At 42.6% G+C, this 14069-nt stretch overlaps 1 protein-coding gene across 2 annotated transcripts in view; it reads right to left on the reverse strand.

Moving 5' to 3' along the window:
• Positions 1-266: 266 nt before the first annotated feature.
• Positions 267-14069, reverse strand: part of mpped2a (metallophosphoesterase domain containing 2a) — a 67751-nt gene continuing 53948 nt past the window's right edge. For both annotated transcript variants that reach the window (XM_056379569.1, XM_056379577.1), the window contains exons 5-7: positions 4871-4986; positions 3168-3281; positions 267-2370 (exon numbers count right to left, since the gene is read on the reverse strand). In XM_056379569.1, coding sequence (XP_056235544.1) covers positions 2252-2370; positions 3168-3281; positions 4871-4986 — 349 coding nt within the window. In that variant the 3' untranslated portion in view covers positions 267-2251. The remainder of the gene's footprint in view (positions 2371-3167; positions 3282-4870; positions 4987-14069) is intronic.

Consider the following 14069-nt stretch of genomic DNA (forward strand, 5'->3'; position numbering starts at 1 on the left):
TTTTGAAATGGCAGTAAATTTTGTGAAGGACACAGTGACTTGTGTTGGACATGGATTGGACTTGGGCGTTGTTGGACTTGGGCGTTGTTGGTCTTGACTGCGTTGACACTGATGTGCAAAAACAAAGCATTCCAGAAAACAGTTTTATGTTCTGGGGATTTCTTTCATGCTGTTTTGTACCTCGTGGGCCACCGTAGACAATATATGAGCGTTCATGAAATTTGAGATTCTTACAACGCTGAAAAGATTAAAAATGAAGACGGAGCTTGATAAGTAAAAATCTTGCAATTTTATTTGCATATAAAGGCAGCTAAATATATCACAATGAACTGAAAGAGAGAACTAACATTTCCATGAAGAGGGATACAATCAGAGCAAGAGCGAGAGAGGAACAGAGCACGAAAAGAGCATTTACAGCGGCAAAGTTGAGACAACTATTGGCAACATTTTTTTTTTTGTGCTAGCAAGATTGCATTTACACACAGTGCAAAATTAGAAAAAAAAAAAAAAAAAAAAAAAAAAGCAATAAAACACAAATACTATCAGATTTACACTTTAAAGGACAACTTAACAATGTTTAGGCAGGTGTGTTGTTGGGAACAACCGGCACCTGTTGGATTGTGACTCTGACAAATTTTCCTCTCTCATCCAAAATGAATGTCTACCCTACTGGGAGAGTCGATACAAAAAACATTTAAGAAAACTCTGAAGAGCATCTGATGGGAGCGTTAAAGAAACATGTCAATCATACAGGTGCATACAGAAAAAAAAAAAAAACGCACCAGATTTTCTTTTTTCGTCAAACACAACTTTTAGTACAGATGTTTTACAACATGAATATATAATATATATATATTTTATACATACATTTTCCAAATTAGATCAGAAATCCATAATGGGATGTTACAAAGTTAATTTTTTGGGCTGTAATTTGATAGCTTTCTGTCCCTGCGTTAGTCAGGTGTTGTTTTGCGGGGATGATGGGTAATAAATAAAGACTTTTCTCTGAGCTCGCAGAGAGTGGGGCTCTAGCTGAGAACATTAAAGCTAGTTTAAGGCAGCGTCCCTGTCAGCCAATAAGAAAAGAGGAACTGACGAGAAAACAAACAAAGAAAAAAGAAAACCTAATTGCAAAATATCAGATGATACAACATAAAACAATGGCATCCATTGTCCGGCCAATGCAAACCAAACATAAAGAAATTGTACAAATTCACAAAGCATCATTTATCTTACAGATCTGACCAATATTTATCAAGAGCAAGATTGTTTAACCACAAAATCTCTCTGAAAAGGAGAATACCGGTGTCATTTTAACATTCCCTCAAAATTCATTTTGCATTGCATGCTGTAGCTACTGAGATTTTAACACTTATTTTTTGTTGTTTTTTTTTTTGTTTTTTTTAAATACAAACTTTCTAAATTAACCGCTAACAAAAAAAAACCCCCAACAAACAAACAAACAAACAAACAAAACAAAACAAAAACTCCTAACAAAGACAGGCAGATGTGATAAAGTAGGGAAGGCCAGAGAGGACAAGTGTGAAAATATTCCCCATGTTTTCCTCTGATCATTAAATAGTCATTTGTTACCACACAATAGTATTTTCCTTTAGTCAAAAAAATTACCGTTTTGTAATCTGAAGAATATTAAATTATTATGATGAAAATAATTTAACTTTTTTACGGGATTATTTCCTGGATGAGGTTGAGGTTTCCATTTCTTCCTGTGGCTGTCAGGTGATTGACAGGAAGTGGAGTGTGACATGAGGGAGTGCTGACGAAAAAAAAAGGAAAAGAAAAGAAAAGAAAAGAAAAGCTCAACTCTGCTCGGTGAAATCAGGACTAAAACACAAAGTTTCTTCAGGGTTTTTCTCACTTTGTGGGAGTTTTTCAAAAAAACATTCTTGTTCTTCTGGAGGAAAACAAGCCCTGACATCTGCAGCTGCACTGACTGCATGCAGACAGAAGTCTGAGAGGGAAACCAGCATTGTTGGCACAACTTAAAAACAACAAACAAACAAAAAAACAAAACAAAACAAAACACCGATATTCTCCTTTAACCCTCCCAGACAAACTCCCCACACCGCCCCTCTCAAAATCTTCTCAATCTCAACAACAGCTTAGAGAAGACCAAAAGTTTGCAAAGAAACACTTAGAATTTTTTTTTTTTACTTGACATATTTATAGAAAAAAAGTAGTTTATCCTGCCCGCGCCCCCCCCCCCCCCACCCCCCCTCGTCCTCTGGTCTCAGGAGCTGGAGGGGTTGGGCAGGTCGAACACGATGGGGGGGTTGGTGGGCTGGAAGCTGACAGTGCAGGTCGACGCGTTGATGAACGTCGTGTAGCCGTCTGTCATGATCCCGTAGCCTGAGGACGGAGGATACAGGCGTCAGCGACAAGCACCGAACTCTCAGTCAGACAGTCATAAACCACAGTGTGGGGGGGGGGGGGGGGGGGGGGGGGGGGGGTAGTTACTCATTTGAGCTCAATATACTTGTGTTTGTTCAGTTCAGTGATTCCTACCGTTGACTTTCCATGAATTAATGGCGTTCATTTCATAACCTTCGTTCCATTTTTCTCGTCTCAGCGCTAACTGGTCTGAACAGCCTCGGTTTATTAAAGTTCAAATTTGATTCGGAGCTGAAATACGTGCATATAGTTTCGGTTTTCGACTTCCAAACACAACGTTGTGTCACCTTTGACATCGCTTTAAAGTTTTTATGGACAGGGGAATGTTTAAATGTAAAGACTGTAATGATATTTCATCCAGAGACATCCAGTTAATTAAAAGTCAGTTTCAAGGTTATGGAGCTCTTAATAGCTAAAATGTGGATGCAAATTAATTTGACGTAATATATGAAGTGATTTGAAGGTTTGAATGAAAATAGGTTTATTGAGAGCATGAATAAGTCATTTGTGGGAATTATCGGTTATTTCTGGGAAAACCATTAATCTAAACCTTAATCCCTGAAACAACACAACAACATATTTCCACTTATTCCTTCACTGGTCAAAGATCCTTTTTCTACATTTACAGATGAATTAGATGAAGAATGGGGTCCAACTATTAGAAAATCAATTGTGTATATACTCAGATATGTGCTCAGAACAAGGTTGGAAAACAAATTAGATAAACAAGTGACCCTGGATTATACTCTCAGTACCTTCATGTATGCCTCCGAAGGCGTGAAGTTTGGGTCGCACCCTCTTCTGGACCGTGTTGAGCAGCTCCACGCAGCCGACCCGCTGCAGCTCTTTAGGAACCCAGTCTCGGAAACCTACACAGACAGACACGTTAGATGTTTTTAGATTCTCAGTTTCCCAGACTGTCCTGGTTTGGTTCATCAGTTTTATGCCGGACCCATCATGAGCTGGATATGTGAGAAAATAAATGCTGCTTATGATTGAAGAACAAAATTCTGACCATGTTTTACTTCCTGTACTGAAGCAAAATAAAGTTACGCAACTGCAATGAGATCTCTTCGTTATATTTTTACATGCACAATGTCCATATCCTTTTATAGTCGTTTATGTTTTAATGACCAAGTCAAATCTGCTTATTCAGTCTGCTCGTTATGAATTTCTGGCTCCGATTCTTGTCAAATGATTAAAGAAAATAAACAGTTGTTATTGAAAGAAAATATGATCTTTATTTATTTTTTATTTTTTAAGGAGATTCGGCCATTTGCAGTTATTTGTCATAAAAACACATAAAATTAATTTCTGATTCTTCACCTGCGTCAGAACACGCTCAGTCAGCTTGGACTTCCTCCTCTGCATGAAACTACCTCTGTGCCATGATTATATTTTGCTGCGTCACTACTGACTCTGGTGAAGCTTGTGTGAACTCCTGAGCTCTTACTGTGGCACAGTTTGGTGCAGCACAGAAGAAACATCAATAAAGCTTTATTTTCTCAATCGAAAATTCCTGGAACCAGGAATTTTATATATATATAAATATAATTTTATATATATATATATATATATATATATATATATATATATATAATATATATATATATATATATATAATATATATATATATATATATATAATATATATATATATATGTGCAGCTATGTTGAGTTCAGAACCAGCTCTTGATACTTGACCCTGTAAATAAGTGAAAACCTCACAACAGTAAACTAAACACACTGTGGCAGATGAAACCCGTTCTTATATTTCTTCCACAGTTGTGCAGCACTGATTTCTTTCCATTTTGTGTCTTCCAGTTTTACTGCCCGCCCCCCTCCCCCAGCGCTGTTCTCCTTTCCCATGGTCTCTCTCCAGTCGTTTGCAGCGTCTGTCACTCTGCTGCAAAATCGAGTTTCCATGCAATCAAACGGCCACAGTGGCTGCCGCAGCAGCAACAGCAGCAGCAACTCTCCGTAGGCGAGAGGGAAGGAAATCACTCAATAAAGCCAGATGGAGAGCGGAAAGAAAGAAAGAAAAAAAAACCCAAAAAAACAAAATGGGAAAAAACAACCGGAGCCCAAACAGCTAGAAGTAAAACTGAATCAGTCTGTACTGGGGAAAAAACTGAAACCAAACAATATGTATTATCTTTTTCATAAAGTCAAACACAAATATTCACCCATGGACTGTGTTCAGGGTGTTGCAGAGTTGACACACACACACACACACACACACACACACACACACACACACACACACACACACACACACACACACACACACACACACACACACACACACACACACACACACACCACACACACACACACACCCACACCCACACGGCCTGCTGCGACGCCTCCAGTGACTTCATACAGATTTTGAATAATGAGGCACAACCTCATTAGATATGGTGATGGGGGGGAGACTGTGATTGGTTAATTGGACTCACCGAGCGGAGGTCCGTGGGTCATCAGGATGTCGATGCCTTCAGGGACGAGGTTCCATTTATCCAGCAGAGACTGACCCCGAGGCAGGTTGAACCCCCAGCCGTTAAACCACGGAGTCCTGCAGAGACAGAGGGAGAGAGATCACATTAACATCGCTCAGGAGAACAACTCCACCGTGATTATGGCATGAAACATAATTGGCATCAGGAAGCAATGCATATTACTTTTCTTCAGCAAAACGTGCAGCGACACGATAGTCTTGTTTTAATGCTATTCACTTAACATATTTATATTATACATTCATAGCTTCATCCATAATCTATATTTTAAGCCAAATATCCCCGAACAAAAACAAAGTGTCCACGTAACAGACAGTGATGCATGTTTAGGAACTAACAGGGTTTTATAAGCTTTGTAAAATATTAAATTAAAAAGCTGTGCAAACACAAAGCGCTGTGAGCCATCGTAAAGCAGGTTCACACAACGTTAACAATGCAGCCTGAACGCTTGCACACAGAGCTATGTGGAGAAATTAAAGTGTGATCACGTGTTCAGGGTTTTAAAGCCGCATTAAGTGATTTATTTGGCCACTTGGGGGAAACACAACCAGCTGTAAACACAAGCTTTATATATTTTCACCTTATAAAAGTTGCTTTAGTCGCCTATTTACACAAACAACAGATACGTAGCAACATTAGCATTAATTTATCAAAGCTTTTTAGCTTAAATCAGCGAGACTGCTGGGTGATAAACATAGCTAATATTCAAATATTGATTGTGGCAGCTTTGAGGCGGTGAAGGCCCCGGTGTGGTGGAAAAGCAAAAGCAAAATAATTCACAGGGAAAAACAATCACAATGTGCAAATTAATTGTCCCCACATGGTAAAAAAATGATAATCACAAATATTTTATTCTGTTGCAGTGGAAATTGAGCAAAACATAGAAACTTAATTCAAATGCACAAAGCTTTTTTTCTTATCTTTTTGAGCTTAATAAGCATGAAACCTGGAGTAATGACGATGACACAACAGGACGCAGAAAAATTTGAATACAAGTGAAGTATACAGTATAATATTACACGTGCAGGTTACCAACTGTATGTAGTGAAAATGCACGAGATGGTTTACACTTGGACGGACGGGTGAGACTGTTCACTCGTAAACAGGGAGCGCTTGGTTTGATGCACCAGAGCAAGTGTCGTAAATTTCATTTTAGAAGAAAAAAACTATACGACTGACTGAGGGGTTTCTACTAGAAATGAGAAAGAAAAAAAAAGTGAATTTCTAAAGAGCAGGGAGCCACATCATGCGTCAACCCCCCAACCCCTCTGCTACCCAGTTACAGATTGATTGACAGCAGCCGGGCCACCTCCAGCAGCCTGGATGGGAGTCTGCAGCTCCAGGGTGACAGGCAGCATCTCAGCCTCCCCCAGCAGACACAAAGAAAGCCTCGATCTGGCTGAGTGGGAATGAGGGATGGATGGATGGGTGGATGGATGGGTGGATGCAGGGGGGGTGAAACCAGATGAAGAAATAAAGCGAACTGTGCAGAGGTTAGATGTAGGATTGTGGGCGGGGAAAGAGAGGGGAGAAAAAGAAATCGAGCAGAGGCTGGTTGATAAATTGAGCCTTCATTTATCACAATAGTGGTAATGGCAGAAGAAGGCTGACAACGGAGGAAAGGAAGATAGATTATCATCACATAATACCTCAGTATATAAGCTGACCTACTGCTACACCCCTAGAAAAAAAACCTTTTCATTTTATTTCGAGGTTTGCGGCACAGAAGCAGCAGGGAGTCGCTGATGAAAAGATGGTTCTGGCTCCGTTATTCCCAGGTTACTTTGGGACCGGCCGCCGAGCTCAGAGCCGCTCACAGTCACTTAGCGATGGAGCTGCGTATGGTATTTGACCGAGGGGAAATCAGGGCTCCACAAACATCAATAGGCTTTGTTACAGTGAAGGATGGACGCTCCGGCACTAATCAATACTTACTGTTCTAGAGGAAGGCCAAGTGGGGCTAACCAGACTCAAGATGTGTAAAACATGAGATCACAATCCCTCCCAGTTCATTTTAAAAACACAACCGAGCTGCTAAAGTCTCTGCTGAAAATAAGACACACACACACACAAAAAAAAACAACTCATTAATTCAGCGTGGCAAGAGAAAAGAGCATTATAATGCAGCCTAAGCACCGGCTCAGCCCGTTTGGGTTTGGTGGTTGAAGAGTATCGAGTGTTTGTGCCCTCGGATAAAAAGGCGGTGGCGGCGGCGGACCCGGAGCTCGCTCTTTGATTTGCTCGCTCAGTCGTCGCCTCGTTCTCTCGCTCGGTGGAGAGCTGAGAAATGAGGTTAAAAATGAAATGTGAGGCGCGCGCAGGGGAGTGAAGGCCACAGACTGAACTGATTAATTAGAACTAATCACACAAATCGAAGCTAATGGAAGTCTAATGGATTACTGGGAAGACTCGCCACTTCTCAGATGGAAATAGCGCCACTGCTGCTGCGGCTGTGGAGAAACTTAGAAAGCAGTGAATCAGAGCTGAGCTGGCCGGGTCGGCCGGCTGCACACACAGAGAGCACCGGCAGGGTATTTGTCTGGCTCTGGTTTTGACTAATAGCGACAAGGCCAAACTTTGAAAAATGGCCGAACCATTTACCCCCCCCCCCCATTCAGAAAAATAAATCGTGGTTTCTTGCAGGAAAAATAAATAAACAGCTGCAACGCTGATTTTGCTCCGTGTTTCACATGTTTTCTCACACATAAACACATTCATCTGGGAGATGAAACATAACCCCTGACATGAGCTGTGGATCCGGAGCCAAGCAAAAGGTCCTGACTGAATGTGGAGCGAGGCGCTGCAGCTCGACGCCACAATGGCCCCATTGTCGGCCGTCTGCCTATGAAATATACCTTCCATGCAAGTGCATTTGTAAACCTCCGCCAAGATTAATGACATCCCGGTCACATAAAGGAGAGATTGTTTCCTGTGTGGCTGTGACACAGGTTTTATTATACTGTACTGCTGAGTGTGTGTGTGTGTGTGTGTGTGTGTGTGTGTGTGTGTGTGTGTGTCAGGTTCACCAGCTTCTGAGTAGGATGTGAGTATTGAACAGAATGTACGCTGCGCCAGTGTCTCAGTCTGTTCTCAAAGTGTATGTATATGTGGACCAGTGTGTGTGTGTGTGTGTGTGTGTGTGTGTGTGTGCGCGTGTGTGCGCGTGTGGGTGTGTGTTTGTGTTTGTGCGTGTGGGTGTGTGTGTGTGTGTTGTGATCAGACTACATTCAGAGCCCAGTCTTGCCTTGACACTCGCCATCTGGAGCATGTCGCCGTGGCAACAAAGGACTAGCGTCTGGAGGCAGGCACACTGGGAAGTAAAACACCAACACAGAAATAGAAAAGAAGAGAAGCAAGGAGGTGATGAGAGAAAGAAAAGAGAGAGAGAGGAGGAGGAGGAGGAGGAGGAAGAGGAGGAGGAGTTCTGCAGAAGATGAAGCAGAAACTTCTCCCTCCAGATGTGATGTGTGTGTGTGGTACAGCTGTGTGCCGCTGCCTCCAGGAAAGGAAGCATTTAAGTTCAGGAGGGACATCATCAAACCTCGCCGCAGCCAACAAGAAAACTTACCGAAGAGGCAACTACAACAGACACCTTCTTAAGCTCAAACACCAGCTCCAAACAACCACACACAAAAGGAGGAAAAAGCCAGTAACCATGGTAACAGGGGGCATTTAAGGTCCCCCCCCCCCACCCCCCGGGAATCAAACGGGGGAAACAGGTTAAAAATCTGCAACCCGGGCCGGCAGCGGAGGTGAAGCAGACAGAAGCCATTTAGCCCGCGTGTGCAGAACGTCAATATCCAATTAGGCCGGTGGACATCATTAGGACGGCGGCGCGGCGTCTCTCTGGACGTGACACTGCTCTTAACCCCTCTGCTCCCCCGAGCTGCTCTCTCTGGGTCCCTAGACAGGCTATGATATCCCCCTAATACCACACACACACACACACACACACACACACACACACACACACACACACACACACACACACACACACACACACACACACACACACACACACACACACTGAACGCTTCATTCCTCTCATTACGCCTTTTAATCGGACTCCTCCCTCACTTAGTGGATCATTGTGACCATTTTTTTCACAGCTCAGTGGATCAGCTGTTTAAAGGCAAAGCTTCTCTGACATTTCTGTGTCAACGACCCCGAAATTATTTTGGTATCTCACTGGGGCTGGGGCGATATCATACTGATTTAAACTGTGTTAAAGTGTTTTACCAAATTCTGGTGTTGAAATTGTGATTAAAACAAAAGCTGAAACATTCAGTCCATTATTTGATCAACAGAAAATAAATGGCAACTTTTCTGACAATTTCTAACCATTGAAAGTTACTTACTGAAACTTTTGAAAGCTCAATTGCCAAAGTTTCCCTCGTTTCACTGGATATCTTTGCTGTTGGTTGGACAAAACAAGATGTTTAAATCCCGGAAACAGATATTTATCACAATCTTCTTTTATAGATCAGGTAGGTTAATCAATAAACAACATAACCGTAGCCCTGTATTATTTATATTATTTATATTCATGACTTCAACCAAACTGTAATGAAAACAGACTTTAAATTAAAACAATATAAGCTGTTCAAATTTATAAGAAAAAAATATGTATAAAAAAATATTATATAATAAAAACATATAATAATTGTTGATCTATATTTGGTCAAATTTTGGCTTATCTGTTTCAACCACACACTTCTCCGCAGGGTTTTTATGACACCAAATTTCCAGCAGCACGTGGGCAGATCCATGCTGCATTTCGCTAAACACAGTCTCGTCTTACACCTGGCACTTACATAACCCCCGTTGGCTTGATTAATATGTATGTGCTGCATCTTTGGCATTCGTGGACCGTTTGACTCAGTGTCGTCTACTCTTGGACATTTTGTTCCTCAGATATTTTTCTCATAAATTAAATAAGTGATGATCTTAAACAGGGAGTCAACAGTTCAGTTTTATTTCTCTGTTTATTCAGTGTTTGGCACCAGAAAGGTTTTTTTTTTTTTTTTTTCTTTCTCATCCTGCTTAACAAACTCAAATCAACCTTCTTTTATCCTGTCCCTGAACCCCCCCCCACACACACACACACAAAGCAGACTGTTTACCAAACACAGTGCAGACTCTCAGCCACCTCTCTTTGTGTCTCATTCAACATACAACTGAGACACAGAATTACAGAACTCACAACAAACACTCAAACTGGAAAGATGAGGATGTCTGTCTGTCTGTCTCTTTGTATCACCACACCAGTAAAGACCCTGACTGCATTCACTTCTTCAGCCGGACGACTTCCCCCTCAGACACTAACAAGACTAGAGTCAGATAATGTCACACAAAGGTCCTATAAGGACTGACTGCACGCCCTTAGAGGCTGCAATGTTAGCTATCATCCATGTTAGTGTTTAACTTCAAACAACCTGGTGACGGGGGAGTGGGGTTTCTGATGCTGTCTGACCATCAGACAAGAGGTTCAGACCGTGTCTAAAGGCGGCTTCACCCTGGACTTAGACCTTTCATAAAGTGAGACGTAAACTGGGACGTCCTGATCTCCATGTGCTCCATCTGATCTGCAGAAGAAGACACACAAACACACGTCCCTGCAGGGTGTGATAGAGCTGTGTGTGTGTGTGTGTGTGTGTGTGTGTGTGTGTGTGTGTGTGTGTGTGTATGTTGGTTGTGTTGCGAGCAGAGATAAGATCGAAACATGTCTCAGGTAAAGTATGATTCTACCCCTAAAACCCGGATAACAGCTGCACCCTGGGATATCAGCCCGGCGCTGGAAACACGACAGAAAACAAACAAGCTGCATCAGCCGAGAGATAAAAGGAGAGAGAGGGAGAGAGAGAGGAGAGTTGAGAGAGTGTGTGTGTGCAGGTCCAGCGATCCATCGTGTCTGACCTCTGAGTCAGAGCGGCCCTGGGGTCAGCAGGGGGGAGGGGTCTAATTGATCAACCTGTCAGAACCAATGAGGAAGGCCATGTTAATGGGACTTTTATAAGCCCCGCGGGACGTATCACCTGACACTCAAAGCTGTATGAGTATGTGCAAAGCAGAGTACGTGCCCTGTGTGTGTACATGTGTGTATGTGTGTGTACATGTGTGTGTGTGTGTGTACATGTGTGTGTGCGTAATCCCAGAGCCCAGGTAGCCTTATTAAAAGGAGCCAAGTGGAGACTGGCTGGGTTTTGACAAATGGCCTCTCAACACCAAGGCCACCTTTGCAAACTTTGGGGACGCGGTAGAAGGCGAAGTCACAAGGGTGAAGGGGCCGTGAATGTGTGTGTCTTTGTGTGTGTGTGTGTGTACTCTGCTCTGCCCCAGCACTAATAACCTGTGCCTAGTGACTGATGGAGTGTGGAATGGATTAATCTCGCTGCAGTCATGCTGCCAAATGCCGAGGCGCTAAGGGTTAGCCACCAGACTTAGCCCGCTTAGGAAAGGCTACAAAAAAAAAAAAAAATATATATATATATACTGTATACACAAACACACACTCCCTGGGGTTTGTCTCCACACTGAGATGCAGCCAGCTGCAGTTTGACCTGCAGCCTGCTAATGTGAAACAACCGCTGCATCAGCCAGCAGACGTTTCACAGCAAACACAGCTGCTCTGAATGACCCGGCAGCTCCCAGTACCTCACTACATACAGGTCTGAGTGAATGAGTGAGTGAGTGAGTGAGTGAGTGAGTTTATAGACAGCAAGGCGGTGAGAGAAAGAAAGAGAAAAGGGCAAGTGCTCAATATTGTAGCCGGAAATCAAATGAGAGCAGAGAAGTTTGGAGTGCATCCCCTGCCATCATTACATCTAAGAGACTTCTTTCTTAACCAGCAACCCCCAAACCCCCAACCCCCAACCCACACACCCACACACACACACACCCACACACACACACACACACACGTAGTCTCTGTGCTCTGCAGCTGGAGATACACTGGATTAGCACAGACATCAAAGCCATCAAAGACTACAGTAACTGAAACTTCCTCTCTGGAAGAGTGTGACTGAATGTACATGCAGCATATCTGTGAGAGAGTGTGTGTGTGTGTGTGTGTGTGTGTGTGTGTGTGTGTGTGTGTGTGTGTGTGTGTGGGGCAGAGTCTTGCCGTGGAATAAGGGCAATTAATTTCTGTAAAGTGTAAAAACTATTTCAAGCAGAATGAAGTGTCTGTGTGTCTGAACTGGAGTGAGCAGACGACGGTTCACACACTGAGCGACGAACATGACTCTCGTGCAACCACAGCAAAAAATGGTAAGACAGCCTTAACAAGGTTAACTGAAGAAATATTTGCACTGAATATTCACACAGTTATCCCTCAGAAGCACATTTCATTTGCTTAAAAATCCCACAACCAAGATGTTTTCCTGAGCTCCACTCTGCGACCACGACTACAAGCAGTGCGCTGGTGAATTTGACTTGGGGATGTTGATAACTTGAGAGATTCTTAAGACAAGAACAACAGGTGGCGGATGAGGGCTCACGGTACCTCAAGTAGTGGTTGTTTTCTGGTACACAACTGCTTGTGAGGTTTGGGAGTAGCAGTGAAGTGTTATGGGAACACAGATACATGTAGACATGGAATCTCAACACTTTGAAATGTGGATCTGTCGGGAAGCTGGGCAGGTCTGGAGAAACTGGAGACCAGACTAATAAACAGAGGGGGAATCTGGGTCCTATTCAGAGAGGCTATATGGGGGCTGGGGGCAGGGGCCGAGGCCCATTCAACCTGCCCTGAGACACAGGGACAAGGGTCCCATTACCCTCCTCCAGCCCCAAACTCCATGAACTTGATCCTGGAGGACAATGTGAAAAGGGGAAGAAAAGAGCGAAGGGAGGCAGGGGGGGGAGGATAATATCTCTGGGAAATAGTGAGCTTTCCTCAGTGACAATAACTGACAGGCAAGGTTTCATTTTTCAGCTCCGCTCCAAGGACCGGGGCTGCAGCCCTTATTCTGCGGATTTTAAATGGAACAAAGTGATCTGAAAATGCAATGAACGCACTTCGTTGCACAGGTGTTGTTTCAAAGCTGTACCCTCTTAATGCTTCTCTTCCTCCGCACAAAGACTACATCTACAGCTTGCCAGTCTTTGTGCCAATTGAGGCCCGACGCTGAAGGTCTGCTGCTCTTCAGACACAAACAGAATTTTTTTTTTTTTACCAGAAAGAAAGAAAGAACGAACAAAAACAACAAACTGAAGCGGCTTTGACAGAAATTAGCCCAGAGAGGTGACATTAGAAGTTGGGACATTCACACTTAAAATCCTTGTTACTTACATTCACTATTCAATACACAGTAAACTTCTATTTCTGCCCCTGTCCCAATTCTCCCTCTTGTTCTGGATTGTTCTGCAAGAGATGCTTAGAAATGTCTCCACCAAATATATATATATATATATATATATATATATATATATATATATATATATATATATATATATATATATATATATATATATACACATCACCATAATACAGTCTCTAACTGTACACCCTCCACACCTTATTTTTCCCTTCAGCTCCGGCCACAAATATACAGCAGCAACTCCCCAACACCTGAAAACAGACTTTGCTGTGTGAAATTCCTTCACTTCCCCAATTTCACTGTGTCACTGCAGTCGCACTGTTAAGCCGTATCTTCGGTCTGCCGTTCATATGCGTCCTTACGCGCATAACCGCTGATGAAGATGAAAGAATAGCACGTTTACCCGTCCTCACAGTTACAGACTCAAAACCTGCTGCAGCTCAGATCTGGCTGTTGACACACCTAAACCTATAACTGCTCCCCTGAGTGACAAGGACAATAACAAGGGTGTGGACAGCCATCTTTTTTATTCTTATTGTGATGTCTTGAGTCAAGAGGAGTGAGGGTTCTGTGTAGGCCAATAGTTATGCTATATACACTGGACTCCATGTAACAGTAGTTGATAAAATAATGGTCACTAATGAGGCTTTTCTCTGAGAGTTTACAGGACATGTTTACATGTTGTGTTCCTCATAAAATACCTCCACACACTGAACACTAAGTTATTAATTTAACATTTAAGCATCAATAAAAAGCTTTTATTCTAAAAGTTGTTTTATGCTATTACAGATTAAAAGTTGCAAAGACCTTTTATAGTCGGA

The sequence above is a fragment of the Seriola aureovittata genome, chromosome 1, assembly GCF_021018895.1.
Source record: "Seriola aureovittata isolate HTS-2021-v1 ecotype China chromosome 1, ASM2101889v1, whole genome shotgun sequence".
In the NCBI taxonomy this organism is placed as follows: Eukaryota; Metazoa; Chordata; class Actinopteri; order Carangiformes; family Carangidae; genus Seriola; species Seriola aureovittata.